This window comes from Lepisosteus oculatus, chromosome 9 (genome assembly GCF_040954835.1).
Source record: "Lepisosteus oculatus isolate fLepOcu1 chromosome 9, fLepOcu1.hap2, whole genome shotgun sequence".
In the NCBI taxonomy this organism is placed as follows: Eukaryota; Metazoa; Chordata; class Actinopteri; order Semionotiformes; family Lepisosteidae; genus Lepisosteus; species Lepisosteus oculatus.
In genome coordinates this window covers 32618711-32642386 of record NC_090704.1, presented here as the reverse complement: position 1 = coordinate 32642386, position 23676 = coordinate 32618711, and the positions used below count along the sequence as shown (strand labels likewise).

Here is a 23676-nt window from a genome sequence, read left to right as displayed (position 1 = left end):
ATATAGGGAACCCCACATCTTACTGTTATGCTGTATATTCCAGTGGGGCACAAAGTGGAATTAATTTAGATAATCCGTTTCTGACCATCTCAAACATTCTACTTCAGTGACATCATCAGAATGAGACTCTTCATGTGTCATGAACTTAACATGCAGCTGAGTTTATATTAGAAGAAAAACAAAATTAGCCATACATAAGCTTATAACTATTAAAGTTAATAAATTATAGTTTATTATATTACAAGATATCTCTGTATAGAAAAGTGAAGTTAAAGTTCATTAATACATACATCTCATGTTGGTGTAAACGTGGCTCATTTTGCTTGAATATGAAGGGTTTATGCACTCTGTTTATGCCATTGCTTACTGCAATAGTGTAACTACTTTCTGGTATTTGGTTTGCAAAGAACTTCTCTATATCCCTATTTTATAAGACCAGTTCCTTTTAATAAGGTATTTGAATGTAGCTGTTTACTGTAGATTATGTAATGTTACTGTACGTAGTACCAATTAATTTGTACAAAGTATAATTTTTATGTTACATGGTCAAGATGTTTCAGGTATAGTTTAGTCTTGTTGCAACACTTCAGTAGTTAATGCAGCTCTTAAATGCATGTATTTTTAAACATATTTGGACTTTTTTATGCTGGATTTCCTTAAGAGACAATAAAAGATGCACAAGATCTTAATTGCTTTGAATTTTGAATATTCATTAAAATGATCAAGAAAGTCTCAACCAGACATCAATGGCATATAGTGCAGAGGAGTGAAGAATGGACAGCTCTGTGCTGGGAGTTTCTAAATTTTGCAAAGGTAGTATTGGTTCTATGCTTAAATCATATATAATCTGGAACAGACTATCTTCTGTAATGTATATATACATTATAAAATATTAGATGAATTGCCCGCTTTCAAAAGCCAAGATGGAGTTGATATCTGACACTCATGGTTTGGACATCCATCCTAGAATTGGAGAAATTACACCCTACAGTTCAGAATTTATTCCATGAGCTGACGTCAACCTGAAAAAGAACCAGCTTGATCCACAGAGGAAATAAATGGTTGCATTAGTAATTAAGAAATCGGTTATAATACACCAGAAGATGTGATTTGTAAAAACTTGACTTGGACATTTCTAACGTTAATTAAAAAAGGGTTTCTTTATGCTCTTTGTCTTTGTTTCACCATTCACCTTTACAAACCATTGGATTATAAGTGTTCCTAAAAGATGTACAGTATCATTGACAAGCAGGTATAGTTCATTAAGTAGTATTTATTATATTTAATAATACATCAGTAATATTGTCAGATGCAGAATGTCCCAATACCTATGTTTGTCTTTAAATACATTGTTACATACATGCACTAGTGGTCAAAATAGTGGACAGTTTTTTTTATGCATACTTCCTGAAAATCAACCAGCAAATATGAGTTACAATTACAACGTCATTGACGGTGTTAATAAGACTTGGTGTTTAGAGGACATTGCACCTACCCTAAACTACGTGTAATAAGTCATTTTCAATTTGAATCAACACGTACATAATTTCATTTGTTTTAATTTTTTTTTTTAGTTTCAATTTAAGAAGTACAGTAGTTGAATTTGAATCTCTACGCCATGAGTTTTTGATATCGCCCTCTTTTGGTCACTGCTGTTTCTGTTTCTGTGGTGCGCAGGTAAAGTCACCACAGTGCCCTGACTTCCTTCATAGATGGAAGTCATACGTCGGGTGTCAAACATCCAGGCTTGGACCTGGACACTGTTTATTAATAGACGCGTAGTGACCTCACGTCTTCCTTGCAGTTTTTTAAGCTCAGCCCCAGTTTGGTTAGGAAGAGACGGATCTTTCCCTCTGCAGTGGAAGCCTGCATCTCAACTGAAGACACCTAAATGCACGGCCAGGTAAAAAGAAGCGTAGTTATCGTATAATATATACTGTATACAATGATTATATTAAATTAACAACATATACAATTTGGCATTAGTAATAAATGTAGTTTTCCAGAAAACGCCACTGTAGCTGTCAGTAAGTGCGTCACTGCAAAACAGCTGTGCATGTAAATATATATCTTTAAGAAAAACATTTGTGCTGGGGTAAAAAGTAAAAATATCTCAAGATTTGGTTTGCTACTTGTAAGTTGTAGCAACGATGAAAATTAATATTGTTGAAAGAAAATTACGATTTAATACAATTTTAGCGACAACGGTTTCTTGTCAATATCACGATTCCGGTGCAAATTAAATATGGGAAGTTATTCATTACAAAAAACCGCTCCTTAGCAGAGCCCATCCGATAATGCTACTCCGATAATGTCCACAACAGACTGCACATTTGAAGTGTTTCCGTCAATACGGGAGTAGGTCCGGGTCCATACTTAGCGCTGCATTGCGGGAATTGCAGTCCCAAACAGTGGCAACGTTTTGTACTGCAGTAGTTACTGTTTTCTATTAATAATAACAACAATAACAATAACAACAATAATAATAATAATAATAATAATAATAATAATTAATTTAAACAGTTATAAGGCTCACAGTAGTATTATATACAAATGTATAAAATGTATAAAAAGGTTTGTTAAAAGCCTGTTATGTCATTACTGTATTCGAATTAATCTATAAAAAACGTCTATACTAAATTAGAGGTGACTAAATTAAAAGTCTAAACGTTTAGGTATTCTTAGGAAACTGCTTTACTTTAATCATTTTAATTCCCACAACTACATTATTTTGTGCGATACAATGTAGATTGTAACCATCCTGTGCGTTCTGTTGCTTTCCGGCAACTCTTTGGTCTCTTGGTCACATACAGTATGCTATTATGTGGCCTTTTCCCAGTAGTGGCTTCCAGCTAGCCACTCTCCCATGGTATACAGTTTTTCATGGACAATTTCTCTGACCTCAGCTGTGAAACTGTTCTGTCATGGTGGCCATTGGGTTCTTGGTCACTTCTCTGACCAAGGTCCTCCATGATTGGTGGCTCAGTTTGGGATGGTGTCCTGCTTTAGGAAGATTCTGGGTTGTTCCATATTCTTTCCATTTCTTAATGATGGATCTGACTTTCAGCATCCTAAATATGTTTTTATAACACTCTCCAGAGCTGTGCCTGCTTGCACTTCTGGCATGGATTTGTACGTAGAGTTCCTTGGTCTTCATGATAGAGTTTCTGTAAACTGAAAGAACTTACATAGACAAGCTTATTTTTTCTGCAATCATGCCAACCAAATGAACTGTGGAGTCAATTGGATAAACACTATATACTGTACTCCAAATTATATCTGTTATTTGACAAACTGTTAACATTTCTGCACAGATGCCTTCATCAGGACCCCATCACAGGGCAGTTCATCATTACAATTGAACCTGTATATTCCTCAAAACACCAGTGTTTTTGTACCATGCCAGGAAATCACAGGTTGACACAAAGTGGCTGATAAATCTTTATACTTCTTATCTACAGAAATAAAAACTGACTTACTATGGGATTTTATGGAGCTCTTATGGCCTTTAGAAACTATTCACCCCCTTGGATGTTTTCACAGTTTGTTATTTTCAGAGGCTAGTTTTACAATTCAGTCTCTGGTCTTTTTATCGAGTAAATCTGTACAGTTAGCTGGATCATACAGGTCATATTCAACAATCAGATCATAGCATAGGCACACTTCCCATTGTTGTTGCATGCATTTTGGGCTATATCCTTAAACATGGAATGGGAAATAAAGAAAGTGCATGTATGTTTCTGTTCTGTCTGGTGGCAGGCTCAATTTCTTTAAATCGGCTGTGACCATGGCAACAGGAGGTGAGGACAAAGGGCCCCCAGGATTCCCTCAGCACACGAACCGGCTGAGCATGGAGAAGTCCCCCTATCTGCTGCAGCATGCACACAACCCCGTGGACTGGTGAGCAGCTGCCACTTTATCTTGCTTTCCTATTGCTCTCTGCATCATTGCCCTCAGGGCTTTAGAGTTGGGAAAAGAATATGGCTGAGTGGCACAGGCAAGCAGATTTGCAATTGCCAAGGACTTCTGTTTTTCCTGAAGCAGTTGGGTTTGAAAGGGTCTATTAAGATATCAGTGCAATGTCCAACAGTATCTTTTCCTATTTGTCCTGTGTGTAGCTATTTTACATAGTGTTTTAAGGCTTTTCTGGGTGTGCCACCTGTGATGGGACTGTGATGAGTTCAGTCCCCAATCTCACTCTCACAGGCAGACCTCCATGAGCCTGGCTCATGGAGCTGAAACACATGCCCAGCCTGACACGGTGAGCTAGAATACTCCTGAAGGACTGGGGGACTGACATCACCACAAGAGTGTCAGTGTATTCTGTGAGCTAATAAACTCTGGGCTCTTGATTTACTCTTATTGTGGCTATTTCGGTGTTAACAAGAGCTGAAAGTTTAAAAACAAAGCCTTCTTATATTGTTGTTCTTTCTTCAGGTTTCCGTGGGGTCAAGAGGCGTTTGAGAAAGCAAAGAGAGAAGACAAGCCCATATTCTTGTCAGGTACTTAATTTACTGTTGGGTCTCTGCATAGCTGCATTGTGACCCTTACAGCCAAAACAAATTAAGAGAAACAAATCAAAGCAAATCATTGGTACCCTGTATCTGAAACAGGGTTAGCCAATAATCTATGAAGTGTACAGGTTGGTAAACTACATACAGTATTTTATTTACAGTAAGCCAATACATGTGCTGATTTAGGTTTGACAGACATACTTCCTCGATATTTATTTAACAAGCGTCCAGACCTATCTACGTGTTAGCTGTTTATTAATGGTATATTTCGGTTGTCACTCTGAGTATAGCCTGTCATGTAGCCTGTTCTTTTTCTCATGTTGTTTGGGTGTACAGAAGTTCAAAAGGAAAGAATCTTCCATTTTGTTGATGTGGTTGATGTAAGTAAGTTAAGATGTAAGGGATAATAACACATGAGTCTCTGTATCTCTCTGTGCCACAGTGGGCTACTCAACTTGTCACTGGTGCCACGTGATGGAGCGCGAGTCTTTTGAGGATGCACAAATCGGCAAGGTTCTCAGTGACAACTTCGTGTGCATCAAGGTAGACAGGGAGGAGCGGCCAGACGTGGACAAAGTTTACATGACTTTTGTGCAGGTAAGGAATCATCTGTCCCACAAGCCACATCATTTGGAGAGACTCTGTGAATAAAGGTGCCAGGTGCACTTGGCAGAACTGCCTGTAAATGTTCCCATTCTGAAAGTTTCATTCTCTTCCTGCCTTAACGACCATGCCTGAAACAGGTTAGTTACAGAAGAGATTAGTTGCAGACTGAGGAATGTCGCATCTACCAGCCAGAGTTCAAGAAAACATTGTTTTGGGAAAACAAAAGCATGTTTTAGAAGTAATCTTGGTTGTTCCCAAACAAAATTCAAAATTTTCATTTGTGTAATTGCTAATATGAAAAAATATATATTTTTATTACATTTTAATAGCTCTAACATCTTCTTTCTTGTAAGACAATAACTCTCAAGTACATTATAGAAAAAATGGTACAAAACTGTAGGACTTCATAAACTATGTAAAATAGGAGACTGAAAAATATCTGCTTTTATAGAAACAAAGTGTTGAAACTGAGGTAAGGCCTCAAATTACAGTATTTTGAGCAATGATTCAATTTAGTTAATGTTTTTATTAGGATTGAAAAATTATAAACGTAAATAGGAAGATTTCTCTAATAAGGCTGATAGGGCACAAGATTTCAGGAGGAGAAACAAATAGGGTCATCATTGATGGTTTTAAGCATTATGCAGTGCTTTATACTTCACCTTAATTTAAGAAATATTCATGTCTTGTATGATAATTATTTTTTCTTTTCTTCATTTGTCATCTCTAGATTTCAAAGCTCATCATACCTCTTTTTTGGCTTTGCAGCAATTTAGTGGTGGTGGTGGCTGGCCAATGAGTGTATGGCTAACCCCTGACCTTCGACCTTTCATTGGCGGCACATACTTCCCTCCAAAGGACAGCTTGTATAGGCCCGGCTTCAAAACAGTTCTGCTCCGCATCGCAGAGCAGGTGACTTTATGTTCCCTAGCTTGTCTGCATACAGTCATTTTGCTGCCTGCACTGTTTGAACAGAGTGTTCTTAGCATTAAAGCCCTGCTGTTTCACAGTCTTGAAAACAGTGACAAAGATTGTGACATCCTGTATGGTACAGTATGCTTTGCAATGTGTATACTATGCAGCCCTTTTAATATAGCTATGAAACATCTTCACAACAGAAGATGATTTTACTTTACAGTTGTTTACGATTCCCACTTGTCGTCCACATTGTGCCTTGTCGGGAGCTGTTCTTATTAGTTCTGGTTCTCAAATGTGATGTTGTATTTCATTCAAACTGAACACGCATGTTCTCCTTTCTGCCTTGGGTAATTGAAAATGATTATCTCTACTGCTGTTCAGTTTACAAGAGCATATGTCTTGTTTTTATTGCATACTGTATCTAGTATAAGATAATGCATTTTATAACAAAACAATACTGATGGCCCAGGATTTTATTCTCTGTATTACAGATTATTCTGCAGCATGTCTGTTTATATGAAGGAAATCTAATCATTTTAGTATGGAATGTGCAGTTAGTATAAATTCCTTGTAATAATATACAAAGATGCTTAGTTTTAATTGATAATCACTGATATCCAGTACAAATTGGCAGTCAAATTGATGTTTATGCCAAAAAAAAATGTTTTTGTTATTCTTAAGGTCATTCAGTTTATCACCTTAAAAACAGTCCATTTTCAAATTTGTTTACTTCATACTCATAAATGTTAGTGATTTCATAATACACTGAATTGCGCTTCCATAAAATTAATTTGCATAGATTTATTATTCGCATAACATACTGTACATTTACTGTTCTCATTCTGAGAAATGATTTATCCTGCCATTTTAATTTCTAACAAAGAGTAACCAAGATCCTTTGATTTGACTGTCAGTTGGCTTCCATCATTCCTACATCTTTCTTCTTTGCCAACCCAACTGCGTTCTCAGACTGATCTGAAAGTCTTGGGAGTTTGTTCATTTTCATGAGTTAATTTCCTTATGTGTCTCACTCCTTTCTTTTTCAGACTTTAGAAATAATACAATATGTTTGGACAGTTTAATTCTCACTTTTGTCTCTATACTAATAATTTAGATGAAACGGAATGTTATTGCAACACATTTGAAGTGTGTTCTGTAAATGCCAGAATATTTGTATATAGAGGGCGTGAATGCAGCGGTGTGTGTCTGTGTGCTACTGCAGTGGAAGAACAACAGGGATGTGCTAGTAACCAAAAGTGAGCGGATCTTGGAAGCACTTCGGAGAGGAACAGCTATTACTGCCAAGGCAGGACAGATGCCCCCCTCTTGCCCAGATGTGATGGAGAAATGCTTTCAACAGCTGGCCAGCTCATACGATGAGGAGTATGGAGGATTCAGCAAGTTCCCAAAGTTCCCCACACCAGGTCAGGAGCCCTGAAACTCCAGGCAGCAGGTTACAGTAACATAGGTAGGACTACATGAAAGGCAGTCTTTTGGTGTGTATTTATCAAGAAGATCAAGTAATCAAGATATCTACTGCTCCTTCAATGTCCACAGAGATTAGTTAACCCAAGCTTTTTAAGCAAAATAAATGACAATTTTCTGAGAAAGAAAAGAGTGTAGAATAAAATACTTATTTTAAAATAAAAAATAAGTTATAACAGCATTTCTGTTTCATTATTTCATAATTCCTCCAGCTGTAACGTATTGTGACCATCAGTAAAAGGAAGCACCTCTGGTCCTCTGTCCTGAATGTAACTATATTGAAATTCCATTCATGTCTTCTGGTCCTAGTCTCTTTTCTGTTTGAATGTCATTTTTTATGTTGAGAAAGAGCCATGCTGAAATGTCAGACCTCACTATACTCTAGTGCATTTTGAATTCTTTTTGCTTCTAAACACAATGCACTGCCTATTTTCTGAACATTATGTGGAAGTAATTTTGCAAGTTTACAGATTAATTTGTTGAACCCACATAAACAAAGGGTTCAGAGGCAGCTTTCCTGGTTTGCCAATGATTGCTTGACTAATTAGCTGACATCAGTCAATACTCTTCTCAAGCTAGAATTCTCCAGCTGGGGTCAGAATCCATGCGCTATCGACAGTCAAATCTCAAATCTCAGGAGACACCCTGGACGGGATGCCGATCCATCGCAGAGCAATGACTTCACCATAGCTTATCATAATCGGTTTGTTTATACAGTATTAAGATGATTCCCCATTGTTAAATTTATCAAATTAAACTGTAATCTAATATATTATTTTGCATTTTCTTTGGTGATACAAAAGAAACTCCACCTTCACAGCAAAAAGAAACACTGGGAAGGTATTCAGGAAGATCAGGATCTTTGGTCAGCCAATAAAGGTGAAGGCAGAAGGAATTAATCTGATTCCACAGAGCTCAGACTTTATTTTCTCTGTGCCTTTCCAGTGAACCTGAATTTTTTCTTCTCATACTGGGCGCATCACAAGACCTCCCCACAGGGTGCCTTGGCACTGCAGATGGCACTGCACACACTCAAGATGATGGCACTGGGTGGGATCCACGATCATGTGGCACAGGTAACATCTCCATCTCCTTCCGTTGCTGCATCATTCCCTGGGAAATCAGGTGTTTATTTAACAAAGGTGAGGTTTTGATGAGTGGAATCTACAGGGAAGCGCATTTAAATTTGAGAAAAGAAGGCACGTCTTAGGGCAAAAGATTTTGTGTTGAAAAATCTACTCAGTCATTGTCGAAGGATCTTTCAAGAGACAGCTGGGTGAAATCCTTGGATCAATCAGCAACAAGGACCTAAATTAGCTAGATAGGTTAAATGCCAACTTTTAGCCTACACCATTCTCAAATAAGCTTAGGGAGGTACAGTATGCCTGTATCCTACATCATCTGTAGTCAAGCAGGTTGAGAGGACATTGGATAGTTATATGTCTAACGTCTATTGCCTGTGCACTGTCAGTGAAAGAATGTTCATTGTGGAGACTGATGCATTGTTTGTGTCATGTCTTCAATATAGAAGGATTTCCACTTCAGTTTACCACAGCTGTGACATTTTCTTCTCAATTGGCTTTTCTCATAATGATTGCCCCAGATATGCCAAGATATTTGGCATTGTGCTGTCCATTCTAGCCATAGTCAGAATGGCCTGAAGCGCACCTCGGGTCATCTCATAATAGCAGCATTCTCTATAATTTGTCCACTGGCTGTCGGCCCACACAGATGTCCTATACAGCATATACCTGACTGCAATTATCTTTTTTTAACTGATACATTCAAAAATTTACAATGACCATAAGCCATTGAATAAGCGCAATTTAAGAACTGCCACCTTTCATTCATTTGTATTGAATCGGTAAGGGTTGATGTGTTCCCCTGTCATAACCATGAGTTTGTTAATGTCACAGGGCTTCCATCGCTACTCCACAGACTCCACTTGGCATGTTCCTCACTTTGAGAAGATGCTATATGACCAAGCCCAGCTGGCAGTGGCTTATGTTACAGCTTTCCAGGTATGTTTGTAGAATGCCAGTCGGAGGCATGTAATGACCATGGACTCGCCACTAGAGGATGCTAAAACTTGCAATTCACTTCTAAATGGTGCTCACCATTTGTAAACAGTTGCATCTGTGAACATTAATTGTATGGAATATTGGAATTCCCACACTGGCTTAATTACTGGGTTCTGTCTGTATATAAGGGTGTTGGTTTGTTCCCAGAGATGGAGAGAGAGAGCCTGGATTGTATGTTCATTTGGAGTGTGGTGTGGTTTATGTGCAAGTATTCCTGCTGGCAAGCTATTACAAGTGGGGATTCTCCACAAATAACCTTAGTCCTGTGGTGTCAGCTGAATCATGATAAAGTGTTGTGGACACAACTTGCGTTGTGTTTCCTGTGCACTCATCTTGCTAGCTGTGTAGAGAATGGCTGGTAGCTCAAAGCCATGGCAGTGTGCCTTCAGTGCCACAAGAGGGCGCTCAGTGTTCACAGAAATAAGACTTCTTGCAGTTTCATATGGATCTTCATAAGAAGCACAGAGCGCTAGAGAATCTCAGATGACTAGTTCTAGTTTTAAATCCAATGCTCAATATCTCTGTGACTTTAACATAAGAAGCTTATAATAGGGAAATGCATGATACCAGCACTTTGAAGTAATGTAGGAAATGAAGTGGTTGTTTTTACAACTTCGAATGCGTAATTTGTCTGAGATTTCAAATAAATGTATTTTTACTACACAAAGGAGATTAAAAAGTATTGATGTACTAAATTTATGCTGTACTCTTTGTAACTGAGTGTGTAAATTGATTTAGAAGAAAAAGGAATTTGTGTTACCATCCCAGTCCCTGATGGCTGACCAATTGTTAAAGAATTAACAACTTTATTGCTTTTTATAAGCAAAACAAGATACCAAGAATGAAAATGTATGGCTTACTAAATAGATTGTAAAAGCAAGATAAAAACAAGACATTCAAAACCTAAAACATCATCATTGTAGTCTTTTAAAATACTGAAATTTCCTAAATTTATTCTGTTAAAATAAGTTGGCTTAAATGTAATGTCTCATGTAATTATCTTCTGTAACTCTGAATCCTATTTCTGCTGTTTAAAGCTATTAGAAATGTATTATTTTTTGCTCTTTCTGGGATGGGAATGGAAATTAAATGAGACAGAATCTGCAAAGTGACCTTGACCTCATCCCCATTATGGCCTGACTGGCACAAATGATTGCTCTGGTGATGAATGCAAAATGAATGATTAGATTTTTTTCCAATGAGTGATTACCCTTCTAATAAGCCAAGCTCTGATCTGGTGTATGAATGTGATCAGTGGATTTTTTATTTATAAGTGTAAGCTTCGCAGTGCTGTCGCTTTTAAGAAAGTCTGGATTCTGTAACATCTATAAATTCTACAAAATGTAACTTCAGGTTAAAGAAGGGGATTTGGGGAGTTTTAAAGTTTTTTTTTGTACAGTCTGTCTTGTACAGTCTTTGTAGAATCTGTATTGTGTCCAGTATACAGTATACTTACTCTATGTCATGTGACAGGTGCATTCATATCCAGAATGGTGAAGCAGAAGACTATTGGTGTTTCTTTACTGATTTTCTTCACAAAAATAGAATCACAGTACATTTACTGTAATTCCTTCTTAAATAGTACTCCTTGTTGATTGGCTAGAACCTTTTTTTAATCAAAGCCTAGTCCTGGGTCAGCAGACTTTCCACAGGGATGTGCCATGAGTTTGCTCATGCACTTGTTTTTATGAGATTTGCATTCCAATGATACTTTTTAGTGTCCATAATAGTCTTGCTTCCATTTTTATTTTAAAAATATTAAAATATGATAATAAATTAATATTCACATCTTATACTTTGTGATCCTTTCCTTTGCATTTTACCCTTCTGATTCAGTTGTTAAGTTGTTAATTGGCTATAGAACTAAATTCATGTGTGAAAATACTGTACCACCTGTTCACAGAGGTGTGTTGATCCAAATGCTGAAATAAAAGTCCAAATTGTTCTTTTAAACATCAGTTGTTTGAAAACCCTGAGTATTTTTTTCACAATGTTATTGATACCTGTAACATTGTGTATAAAAAAATAATTAGATATTTAAATGATAAACTGAAAGTTGTGAAAAAATTCACAAATCACCCTCAACAAAATGCAAGACATTTGACAACTTTTGCTGGTTTCATTAAGGTGCTAGTTAAGTTCCAAAAATTGAAAATAGAGTGATTATTGAATGTTGAGCTAATTTTACTATGGTGCATTTCAAAATCCTCAACATCAATCCACTGAAATACTGAAAAATGTAATGTGTCTGGTTTAATTAGAAAATAAAACTTTGGGCCAGAATGCTGGAAATGCTGAAATTTTAAAGAAAATTCTGATGGCAGTTCTCCAAACTCAGCAACACAGATTGTGCAATATTTTCAAAGTTCTTTAAGATGTTGGAAATAACAAGAGGTTGAGGTGTCGATGTCCTGAGAAAAAATGGCAAGTTTACAAGAAATGCCTTCAACATTTCTAAAAGACCCGTAACAGTTTGCCCTGCACCTTGCAGACGGAGGTTGAATTCATTCATATGCGTGGTGATGTGGGCTAGAAACAGTAATTTTGTGACTCATTTTTCATTGTGCAGCTCAGGGTAGTTTTGACCTTTTTCTGACAAAAAGATATCTTGATTGTGTCAAGACAGCTCACAAACTGCCAAAACCTTCCCATTGCTTTACAGTGTTTGACTTACACTTAAGTGTGAAAAATGTTATCAATGTCACGGATTGCGAGCTCTCCTGTGAAAACAATAGGCTAGTCCCTCTAAAAATGAAGTGGTGAGTAAATAAGCCAAGTGAATCATTTTTTTTCCGACGACAAAGAGCTTTCATTGGCTAGCTTGTTGTACAAAATTACCGAACAGTCAGCAGTTTTTATCATTTCCTAACTAAATTTCTTCATGGCTTATTAGACTTTAATTGCATGTGCCCTTTTCATTGCACATGCAGTAGGTTGCTGACGCCTTTATCAGGGCATGATGTCAGTGAAGAGCTGTAGAAGGTGCAGTTGTTCAGCTTAGTTGTTGTAAGTAAGATCATAAGAAAGGTTATAAATGAAAGGAACCTTAAGCTCTATTTGTTTGCTTAGATACTATTCGCTAGCTTATACATTAGTTAAGTTAGTTACTGCTGCCTGCAAACACTCACTAAACACTATTGGTGCATTTACTCAGAGCACCTGGCTAAGTGGTCTTTTTACCTGTGTATTTTCTTACTGAATTCCTGGCTACTTTTTTGCACATGCATTGTCAGTCTTACTGAATAACCAGCTGCTTTAACATTTAACAGTCAGCCTTACTGAATACCAAATCTGCTGGTTAACGGTGATTACAGCAACAATCAAGCCTCGCAGCATACTGCTACAGGAAAACACTCTCCTACTTCCTTTCTCTTTCTCACCAGCTCTCCTCGGTCTCTGTCTTTCTCTATGGAGGCAAACAGGTGATTCCTATAAGTAATGCTGCTATAGAGCCACTTGCAGCTGTCCCTTGTGAAATCACTGATTTCCAAATCAGTTGTAGGCCCTTAAAGTTGTAATTTCTCAATGAGGAGCTCCGCCCCTCGCCATACCATGCCTAGGGTGGCTTTACAGTATCTTATTCGGCCAATTACTGAAGTTGACAAGGGAATCAGCTTCAATAACATGGCTTTGCAGCTTGTCCTAAACACTTACCACACTTTGTGTAAAGATATACTTAGTATTCTTGGTCCCAAAGATATCACCTCCTCATCTCTGTTTGTGCCCAGGATCCCTACTCCACTGTTGAGTCCTTTCCGTATTTTTAATACCTTTCACAATTTTGTGTTTTTATTTTAAAGTTTGAAAACTTCTGTTACAACTCCTTGAAATCTCTGTTGAAGACTGAAGAGGTTTAAATCCTCCGACACCAAAAGGTCAATATAGACTTTTCTAAAGTCACTTATAAACATAGAAAGATGTGGGATTTGTAACCTATGTAATAATAAGAAAAATTAGAAAAGAGAGTTATTTTTTTTAAATAGTACTTTTCAGTTTATTTACCTGTTCTTCCGTCATGGATTAATATGGCTGTGTGAAAGTTTTTTTTCCCCGCAAAATTCTTTCAAACACATTTGGCCGTGATTTTATTTTGCATAGTGCTTGTAGTGTATGTATCCACTTCAAATTTGCATTCATCATGAAAGCCTTGAATGGGATCCCACTAATAGGAGTGTATCCAAATCCAGACTGCACTTGTTTTGGGTCAAATGTCCTGACTGCCTACGAAATTTGTAAGCTGGTTGAATGAAGCTCTCTAATGCTATTTTAAAACTTTTTTTTCACATAGAAAAAGGGTTGCAACAGGCTATTAATAGTTTAATGGAGGTATTATTTGTCATAATATATGTAACATTATATTATATTGTAACGCTTACGGCCGACAGGCACTGTGTAAGAGCCGGCGTACCAGAGCAGGTGATGTCACCGCCCTTCCCTGTGATAGCAGGACTACAGCTACTGGGCTGTAGAGAGATCTCTCTTTAGCTCACGGGGCTAGGTCGCTGCAGAGAGACGCGGAAGTCCCGGGTTCGAGCCTCCAGTCGGGATGGGGCCGACCAGATGCGGCAAGGGCGCCCGCCTGAGCCCCCGTTGCGTTACAATATATATAATATTATATATAACATTATATATAACAATATTACAGCCAGCTGGAGTCTCGAGACTTTTTCTCTACCTTTTACAGAGAACCCCCCCTCTACCTCTCAGTCTCAGCCTTTTGTTTTGTGTGTCTCTGTGATCTTTTTTTTTGTTGTCCTTGGTTCAATGGTAAATTGCAGGTGTAGAAAAATAAGTTGCTTCTGCAGCTGTAAAGTACAACAGGTGCACTTGATGTAATTTGTATGTCTTTTACATTTTTCTTTGCATCACATTCTTGATTTGCACCAATAAACCCATCTTATTTAGTTTCTAAATGTATAATTATTCTGACTTCATAGGCTTATTACCTAATTATTACTGGGATTAGGTTTCCCACAAGAACTCTTCGAGGATAAAGTTCAAACTGCAGGTTAGGAGACCTAAGGTCTTAAGGTCAATAAAAACTGCAGGGACTAGCTGTAATGTTTAATTTCTTCTTCATAATATTTTGAAAAATAAATAATTTCCCCCTTTTTTATATATTATATATTTATTGTTCCTTAGTAGCGAGTTGCTATTCTCTTTCACTGACCTAATTCCCTTACTTTTCTCCTTAGGAATTCGTCTTTTCACATACCCCAACTTGCTCTCCATGAGACCAACAGGCACACAGATAGGGAGAGAGAAGCTTGTGGTCAGAGTAGGGTCATTGTACAGCGCCCCAGGAACAGCTGGGGTTAGGGGCCTTGTCAGGAGCCCAAACAGAGTAGGATTCCTCTGCCAGCTGCATGATTTGAACCGGCAACCTTTGAGCCACAGATGCAGATCCTTAGCCAGAGAGCCACTGCTCCGCCAGAGAGTGTCTGTAGTCATGAAATAAATTGCCCAGTTACAAACTTATCCTAGTAGATAAGTATGTAGATCCTTGTAGATCCTGCCTGGCACTGTGTCCATCTGTCTTTTTGACAACCTACCTATCTGTCACTCCATTTCTTCAGATGTATTCAGGAATGCTCAGTCATAGATTATGTCTTTATAAGCCTCAAGTGTCAATAGATCTGCAAGTGGAAATGTAGTGTAATGTAATGAATTTAGTTTTTTACATGCATACAATTCTGAACTAAAATATAAAATTGATTTTTGCTCATCTGTTGTTTCATTGTTGAGGTAGAACCTACTGTCTGAAAGTTCAGTATGAATGAAGATAATCTATTCATTTTTTAGCAGGAATGTTTATTAATAACTCTGCTGTTCCTGCATCAGCACATTTTAGCAGCTGGAGTCTGTGATGCATTTGTTTTTCCCCAACAGATATCTGGGGATGAGTTCTTTGCAGATGTTGCCAGGAACATTTTGTGCTATGTCTCTCGGGATCTGAGTGACAAGGTAACCTGTCTTCTCCCTCATTACTACGTGTGTCTATTCACATACTGCTTCAGAAATCAACTGGTTGGAGCTCTTTGAAATTGGATTCCTGTGGACCAGGAACCAGATAAAGTATTAGAGTGAAGCAGTTTCTGAATGGATGAAGTGGTCAGACCAGTGAATTGCTAAAAGACAATGTTTTAGGTTCTTATCATGTTGAAGTATTAGACACTGGCAAATTAAGATAAAAGGGTCCTTAATCCCCACCCAAAATTAAATTAGCTTTTTAATGACTGATTTACTGATGCAGTCATCTAGAATCCATAAGGTGTTTGATGTTCATTGAGAAAAGTGGTTTTTGCATGTATTCATAGCATTACCTGGCCATACATTAATGAATACCATCAAACATGGGTTTCATTAAATACCTGGTACTATTCTCTCACGTAATTTTATCCACTGTAAATGTATCTTCTGTTCCCTGTAGATATATTTATTATAATTGCTTACACTTATATAGCGCTTTTCTGGACACTCCATTCAAAGCGCTTTACAGGTAATGGGGACTGCCCTCCACCACCACCAGTGTGCAACCCCACCTGAATGATGTAACAGCAGTCATAGTGTGCCAGAATGCTCACCATACACCAGCTATCAGTGGGGAGGAGAGCAGAGTAATGTAGCCAATTCATAGAGGGGGATTATTAGGAGGCCATGATTGGTAAGGGCCAATGGAAAATTTGGCCAGGATGCCGGGGTTACACCCCTACTCTTCTCAAGAGATGCACTGAGATTTTTAATGACCACAGAGAGTCAGGACCTCAGTTTTACATCTCATCCGAAGGATGGCACCTGTTTACACTATAGTGTCCCCGTCACTATACTGGGGCATTAGGACCCACATGGACCACAGGGTGAGCGCCCCCTGCTGGCCCCACAAATACCTCTTCCAGCAGCAACCTTAGTTTTCCCCAGGAGGTCTCTCATCCAGGTACTGACCAGGCTCACACCTGCTTAGCTTCAGTGGGTTGCCAGTTGTGAGTTGCAGGGTGATATGGCTGCTGGCTATATGCACTGTGATCTAAACATTTCTCGCTGTATTCCCTTATGTAATAGGTGCTTTGGACTGCACAGACATCTGTATTAAAGTCCCCACAAGTCCAAACAACACGGATTTTTTAAACAGAATATCAATCCACAGCATCAATTCTTCCTAAAAAATCAGAATATCGATTAAACAACAGACAATTAAAACCATCAATCATTTCCATAATCATTTCCATCAAAATACATTTTTTAACTCTTTTTTAAGCTTTTTCAACTTCTAGTATACTGTATGTTGTTTATAGTTTTTAATTTGAACCTCACAACTGTTCATGGGAAATGTTGCAAACAAATGTTAAATTCTCCAAAAATAAGAACAACAAGTGTTCATGGGAAATCTAGTTAAAATGAATGTCAAAACTTTCCCAAAATATCCACAGCAAGTGACCCAGCTAAAGAATTTGAATGCTGTTTTGTTTTTATTTTCCACTAGATACCACTACCACCTATATAAATATATTTATATTAATAAGTTCGGGTGGGTAGCTGCGTCAACATGTGTAGGCTGCAAAGGCACAAGTCATAGGTTTATTTCATGCTGAAAAGAGAAGAAAGAACACAACATTTCGGCCATGGAGCCTTCTTCAGGTGTGAGAAAGACAGGGCAGTAATCAAAGGTAAAACAAAAGCTGGGAGAGAGGAGGGGCCAGAGGCGGGAGCAGGGGACGGAAAGAGTGGCCAATCAGGAAGTGTGAAGTCAAGATAGGTGAAGAGGGGTGTCAAATGAAACCTACAATGAATAGAGAGAATTTAGAAGAAAATGAGTCTGTCAATGAGAGAAGGGGAAGGGTCAGATCCTAGCTGCAGGATAATTTTAGTTTCGGTAGTCTTTTTGATCTGGGAGTTAGGAAAACCATCTTTGAAAACACAGACAGAGAGATTAGTGTGATCATGGCCGTCAGAGGTGAAATGAGAAACAATAGGCTTGGAGAAATCTTTAATCTTCACAGCCTTAACATGTTCTCTGAAGCAGTCTCCGGACTCTGTCTGTCCCCTGCTCCCGCCTCCTGCCCCTTCTCTCTCCCAGCTTTTGTTCTCCTATACTATATATTTGGTCATGCACAACAAAGGAGACAGCTTGAAGCACAAAGCACATTTTTACAATAGATTATAATGACAAACCAGAAATTGAGACAGAGGTAATGGTAATTTTCTTTTTGTGCAAAAATCAGAATACCTTCTACTTATTCTATTTATCATTCATTTCAGTTTTGTGATTACAAATATACAATTTTTACTCTGCTTTCCAACTGCTTTTGGAGGCACTATATGTTGGAAAAGTGCTGGGGCTCTAAAATGGGTATGCGGGGCTCTGCTGATTGTATTTCACTGGAAGAGAGTAGCGGGAGTATGTTCTCCTAAAGGTAATAAAACTGTGTTTGAAGGCAGGACAAGATGGGGTATCAAAGAGTCTGGAAGTATATTATATGTTTTTGAATTTATTCATTATGTATTTTTCTTTTTATATCTCATCCTCCTGCTAGACAGGCTTGCATGTGTCCAGCAGGTTCTATAGAGTGCATTCTGTCTCTGAGACATGTGATGCTGGTGGTATTCAGACAGTTTTGCAGTGCTGTTTGGCAATTCCTAATTTCCAATATTATCAGTCTTATCACAAAACTATTTTTGAAAGTATGATTTTTATGACATGAAGTCTGATGACTGAAATTCCTTCTGTAAGGATGTTTTTTCCTTCTCTTTTTATTTTCCTAAGTGAATTCATTCAGTGGGGGGCACCAGGAGAAAGTCACAATAATGCCCCAGACTTCACAGGCTTTCCTGTTGGCTCAGAGAGTGAACAAACAATGAAGTCATAGTGATATTAAACAACTGTAAAACCATCCTTTATTGTCCGTTTTTTTACTATTTTGGCATTCTGTATATACAGTATGGTGTTTCAACACCTTTCATTTTAATTTACATTATCTTCCACTCTTAAATTTTACATTTTGACTTTGACTCCACCACACAGATGTTTTACAGTACATTGTCACCTATGTTAAAGCAGAAGAATAAAAATATTTACTGAAGGTACCCAGTGCAGCCTTGTCTGCTCTCTGGCTTTTTGCAGTCTGGGGGTTTCTACAGTGCAGAGGATGCAGACTCATATCCCACAGTGGACTCCACAGAGAAGAAAGAGGGAGCCTTCTGTGTGTGGACCCAAAAAGAAATCAAGAGGCTCCTCACAGAGCCATTGTCAGAGGCACCAGAAGCAACCACCATAGGAGATGTTTTCATCAATCACTATGGGGTGAAGGAGGAGGGCAATGTGGCCCCAGAGCAGGTGTGTACTTTCACAGATTAAGAAAATCAAAGGGCCTCTCTAGACAAATGGGTTGATTCTCCAAACAAAAACAGTTGCTGTCATGCCTTGTAAGAATCTTTTTTGTACATCTCTGTAATTCAGTTGTTTGAAATTTCTGTTTTGTCTTATTTCCCAGTTAAGTTATGTGAAAAAAGAACACTTGATTTTTCTTAAAACTTTTATAAAGTACAAAATGTAGGTCTTGAATCTTCTGCACCTGACCTCTTTCCCTTCTGACTTGGGGAGGAGAGATAAATTGTCAACAAATTTTAACCTCCTTGTTCATTAGGTATTTCAGCTGTGTATTCACACTGTCCAGACCTGTGAGATTAAAAACTCGGAGTATACTAAGAGAAATCAAGGTTGATCATAGGTACTGATTTTGGGTGTGATGGGTGTGATTTTATAATTTAGAATCACCAATTACTCACCTGATTTTGAATCACCTATTGTGTGTTTTTCATGGCTTGCCTTGTGGGCTATGAACTCTGCAGTCACACACTGGTGAATGAGGAAATGTACTGTAGGTAGACTCCTGTGAACCACCCTCATTTGAGCTAGTCATTTTCTAGCATGTCACAGATAATTCAGTTCACTTCACTTCGATTCCAATTCTATTCTGTTCAATTCAATTCAAGCTTTATTTTCCCCTGAGGGAAATTTGTTATACAGTACACCAGTGTCCAACACATCAATATAACAAAAAATGGACAAATGTCATCACCAAAGAATACAGTACAATAGTGTTACAGGGGATACAAGACTTACATTGTTCGAGACATTGCAGCGGGGTTGCAAGATAAGAGTGCTGCAAACCTGCAAGTGCCTGGTAATTTCCTAATGTTTCCTAATTTCTTAAATGTCCTATGTAAATTGCTGTTATATGTGTAAAGAAACAAATGTTCATTTCTTTTTCAAACTGTCATCTTATGTGATTATCAGTAATCATCAGAGCCCACTTCTCCAGAGCACCCCTGCTCCCCACTTTCTAAAGTAAAAGCTTGAAGATACAGAATGAGTACAGGTGGTCATGGTAAAGAAAGAATGGTGTTCACACGTAATAAATTGCATTGCAATAATTCTACTGCCATTATTTCGTATACTTTGTGATTGAAGAGACAATTCAGAATCATTTAAGAGCTCAGAGGAGGTGGCTTGCATTAAAAGTCATCATCTTGAGTGATTGGTGTTTGGCGATAACTGACTGCAAATTAGAGACCTTGATGTTGAGCTGATACCCACTGAGAAAATCAGTCATGTATCGCTGACCTCTGTTTGTTATTGCAGGACCCCCATGGAGAGCTGAAAGGCCAGAACGTTCTGATTGTTCGGTGTTCACTGGAGCTGACAGCTGCCAGATTTGGCCTGAGTGTGGAGAGGGTGAAGGAGATTCTGAAACTGGGCAGAGAGAGGCTTGCTAAGGTCCGAGAGCAGCGGCCTCGGCCCCATCTTGATAGCAAAATGCTGTCTTCCTGGAATGGTAAGACCTGGTAATGGTCGACCATCACAAACTGTGGCTTAGATTATTATTAGCCTTCATAGTGAGCTATGATGTCCTTGCAGCCCCAGACAAGTTAAAGTCACCTGAGTTTAAAGAAGGTGTGAGGGAGTATGCATTTCTGAGTGGACTGTGCACCTGAGGTGTCCTGGGTGGCTTCTGTAGGCAGTCTCCATAACTGAGCAGCTGTAGACAGGGATAATTATACTCAGCTGTTATATAATCCTAGTGAAACAGAGGACTGTCTTTTTTGGAAGACAATCAGCAGAGTGACAGAGAGAAAAGATATGTGTGCTAAAAAGCTAGATAAACTCTTAGGAAACTTTGTTTTTATTTAGCTGTAAAAGGATATGTACAGTAGGACTGTTGAAAGTTAGATGAATTGACTATGGAGCTATCCTGGAAACAGAGGGATGCTTTGATATTAATCTACCATCTGATACTAGAGTGTGCAAAATTTGTAAAAATAACTTTAACAAATTGGATTTCAATTTACGCAATATAAATAATGATAAAATATGAAAAAAAAATCAAAATAGGTTTTCCAACTTGTTATACTAGTAGAGCCAGGAAGTAACCCTAGATTCAGGCAAATGTAAAGCATATGAGAAATGGTATGTGAGATATTCTTTGCTGCAGTTTTGGTGATAGAGTAATAAATCAGTCAAATTTGGACAAATTTGTATTAACGATTCTTAAAACAAATGCATGTTTCACAGAAAAACAGATTCAGATTACATAACCAAAATCTGGTCTTCAAGACTGATCAGAACAAGGTTCTCTTAGATAGCACAAGCTTTAAGCAAGAGGAGTTGGTATGTTTCTCTTCTTTTCTTTCTTGTCTTCCTTTCTGGTCTTACATCTGTGTCTTCCTTTCCAATATGTATTTATCCTTCTTTATGGCTGTACCATGAAGTTAATTAACCAGAGTAAACCATCATAAACCCCTTTTAATCCTTTGTTGTCTCTTGGCCCACCTACAGCTAGGCAGACACTTAAACAATTATCCACTGTTTTATGCTCTCTGAATAAGGCCTTGAGGAGTGCATACAAGTTGTGAACTCTAAACATTCAACTTTATGGCCCATACTTGGGTCATAACAGTATGATTTGATTCTGTGGTTCTATGTTAAATACTGTAGGTTTTCTTTGGGAGTCTGGGAAACCACAGTGGAACCTGGGAAAAGCCTTTGCTAATTTGAATCTTTTTATGTGCCTAACCTGTCTGTATTGTCTAAAGTTGGGCTTATCCTTATATTGTACTAACTAAGTGTTGTAGAAGTGCCCTGGATTATTTTGTCTGAGTAAACAGTGCATATAGCCTTTTACCATTTTCAAAAGTGAAGGTAGTGTGTTAATATTTGCTAGTGTGAGTGCTAATAGCAACTGAGAAAATCTTTTGCTTGTGCCATTAGTATACTGTGACTGGTTTCCATAAAAGGGTGTCATACAACTAGCTGAACACTCCTGGGTTTGAGGTCAGAATATTGTTTATTGAATCAAGTTCTAGTTTTGCTTCAGGGTTCAGGAGAGCAGTGATTGATCTGTTTTTTTTCTTTCAATTTTCAATATACAAGTTTGCGGTGCAGCTCTTTCATTTTGTTTCCAATTTTTAGGCTGCGCTATGAAATTTATGTATATTACATTCTGATGAAATTTTGTTTGTACCAAAATTTTACTTTCTGTATGACCCTTCCTAGAGAATACAGTGTGGGAAATGACATATGGAGAAGTTAGCTGTATGAAGCAGAAAGGCTGCCTCTCAATCTGTTCCTCTCCAGCCTTATGGTCCCAGAGGCGTACCTGTTCTCTCCACCACTGGTGGTAGGGTAATTAACTCCTGAGGGACAAGAAGCTGTTTATCCTGGAGTCTGGGAGCCATAATTACAGTTCATAAACCCAATTAAAAGGAAGATTGGCATTTGGGTTACTGTGAAAAGCTTCTTGACAAGACACTCCCGTGTCAATCTTCGACTAAACTTTAATGGTTTTAGCAAACTAAAAGTGTACTCACAAAGTCTTTACCAATGGTTTACATTTTAAGTTTGTTTTGCTTGTGGTAAAAGAGAAGCTTCTGTTTTTAACTAAATTGGAGTTGGTAACTTCAATGCAGATGCTCTTGGCTTGAAGGGGAACTGCAGGCACAATTTCTCAGACCTGTTAATTTGATAAAATAAATTAATTGATGGTATCACAAACTTTTACTAATTTCGAATTAAGCACCAAATTGTGAACTTTGTAAAAGTACCCTATGGTCACCATGTTGTCTCAAACTGCTGATCTCACTGTGGATGAGAGAGATAATTTGCAAGAATTGTAGTTTAAACCATCCCTTTCTGCTCACTAGTTACCGTAATGACTTATGTAATGCAGTGTACAAGTGAATTTCACTGCAGAAATGACAGCAACATGGTGCCACGCATACTGTACCTGGAAATTTAGTCTATTTTGTGATGTAAATTGGATAGAGGCATACATGCTATGATTGCAACAGGTGTAATACTGTACTAGTGCAGTAACTGTATGCAGATTGCAAGGTGAATCATACAGCTTATATTGTAAGAGAATTGGCAAATATTGGGGTCTGCTGTTTCTCTCTTTTCCCTTTTGTTTTCTTTCTATCCCTCATGAACCCTTAATGTGTGCTTTTGTATGGGTGTCTAGACAGAATGTGAAGGTACCTATGCTGTGTTACAGTAATTAGATTAATAAAATAAGAGCACTTTGATAAAAAGAGAAATTTCCAAAACACATAACAGGATTTGTTTATAGAGCCTCTGCAAACCTAGAAGCGGGTATATTGAGTAGGGATACCAGCTAACACTAAGAAATCTATTTACTGAGTGGTTTTGGCTTTATTGGGAGTAAGCTTGTTGTTTGTTATCTGTGATGTTATTTTTATAAGCTATTATCAATGGACACAATACAGGATACACTTTGGACAGGATGCCAATCCGGCTAAACAGACACACACACAAGAACAGACATGCACACATTCACTATAGAGCCAGTTTTCCCTGAACCCATTTAACCTACCAGTAATTTTTTTGATTTTTTTTTTAATCCACGTGAACATTGGGAGGAACATAGAAACTCCATGCAGATAGGACCCCAGATATGGAATTGAATCCAGGGCCTGAGCACTGTGAGAGGCAGCAATGCTAATCACTTTGCCACTGTGCCATCCTATAAACTGTTGTATTCATACTTGTTGTTATGCAT

General features: G+C 38.0%; 1 protein-coding gene across 2 annotated transcripts in view; it reads left to right on the top strand.

The window, feature by feature from the left end:
- Window positions 1–1655: 1655 nt before the first annotated feature.
- The window catches only part of spata20 (spermatogenesis associated 20), a 129920-nt gene continuing 107899 nt past the window's right edge, over window positions 1656–23676 (top strand). The window contains exons 1-11 of one of the 2 annotated variants that reach the window (XM_015355909.2): window positions 1656–1903; window positions 3760–3900; window positions 4438–4502; window positions 4957–5111; window positions 5889–6032; window positions 7261–7462; window positions 8469–8599; window positions 9440–9544; window positions 15494–15568; window positions 18723–18935; window positions 20244–20436. In XM_015355909.2, the coding sequence (XP_015211395.2) occupies window positions 1713–1903; window positions 3760–3900; window positions 4438–4502; window positions 4957–5111; window positions 5889–6032; window positions 7261–7462; window positions 8469–8599; window positions 9440–9544; window positions 15494–15568; window positions 18723–18935; window positions 20244–20436 (1615 nt within the window). In that variant the 5' untranslated portion in view covers window positions 1656–1712. The remainder of the gene's footprint in view (window positions 1904–3759; window positions 3901–4437; window positions 4503–4956; window positions 5112–5888; window positions 6033–7260; window positions 7463–8468; window positions 8600–9439; window positions 9545–15493; window positions 15569–18722; window positions 18936–20243; window positions 20437–23676) is intronic. The other variant, XM_006635078.3, reaches the window with a different exon arrangement.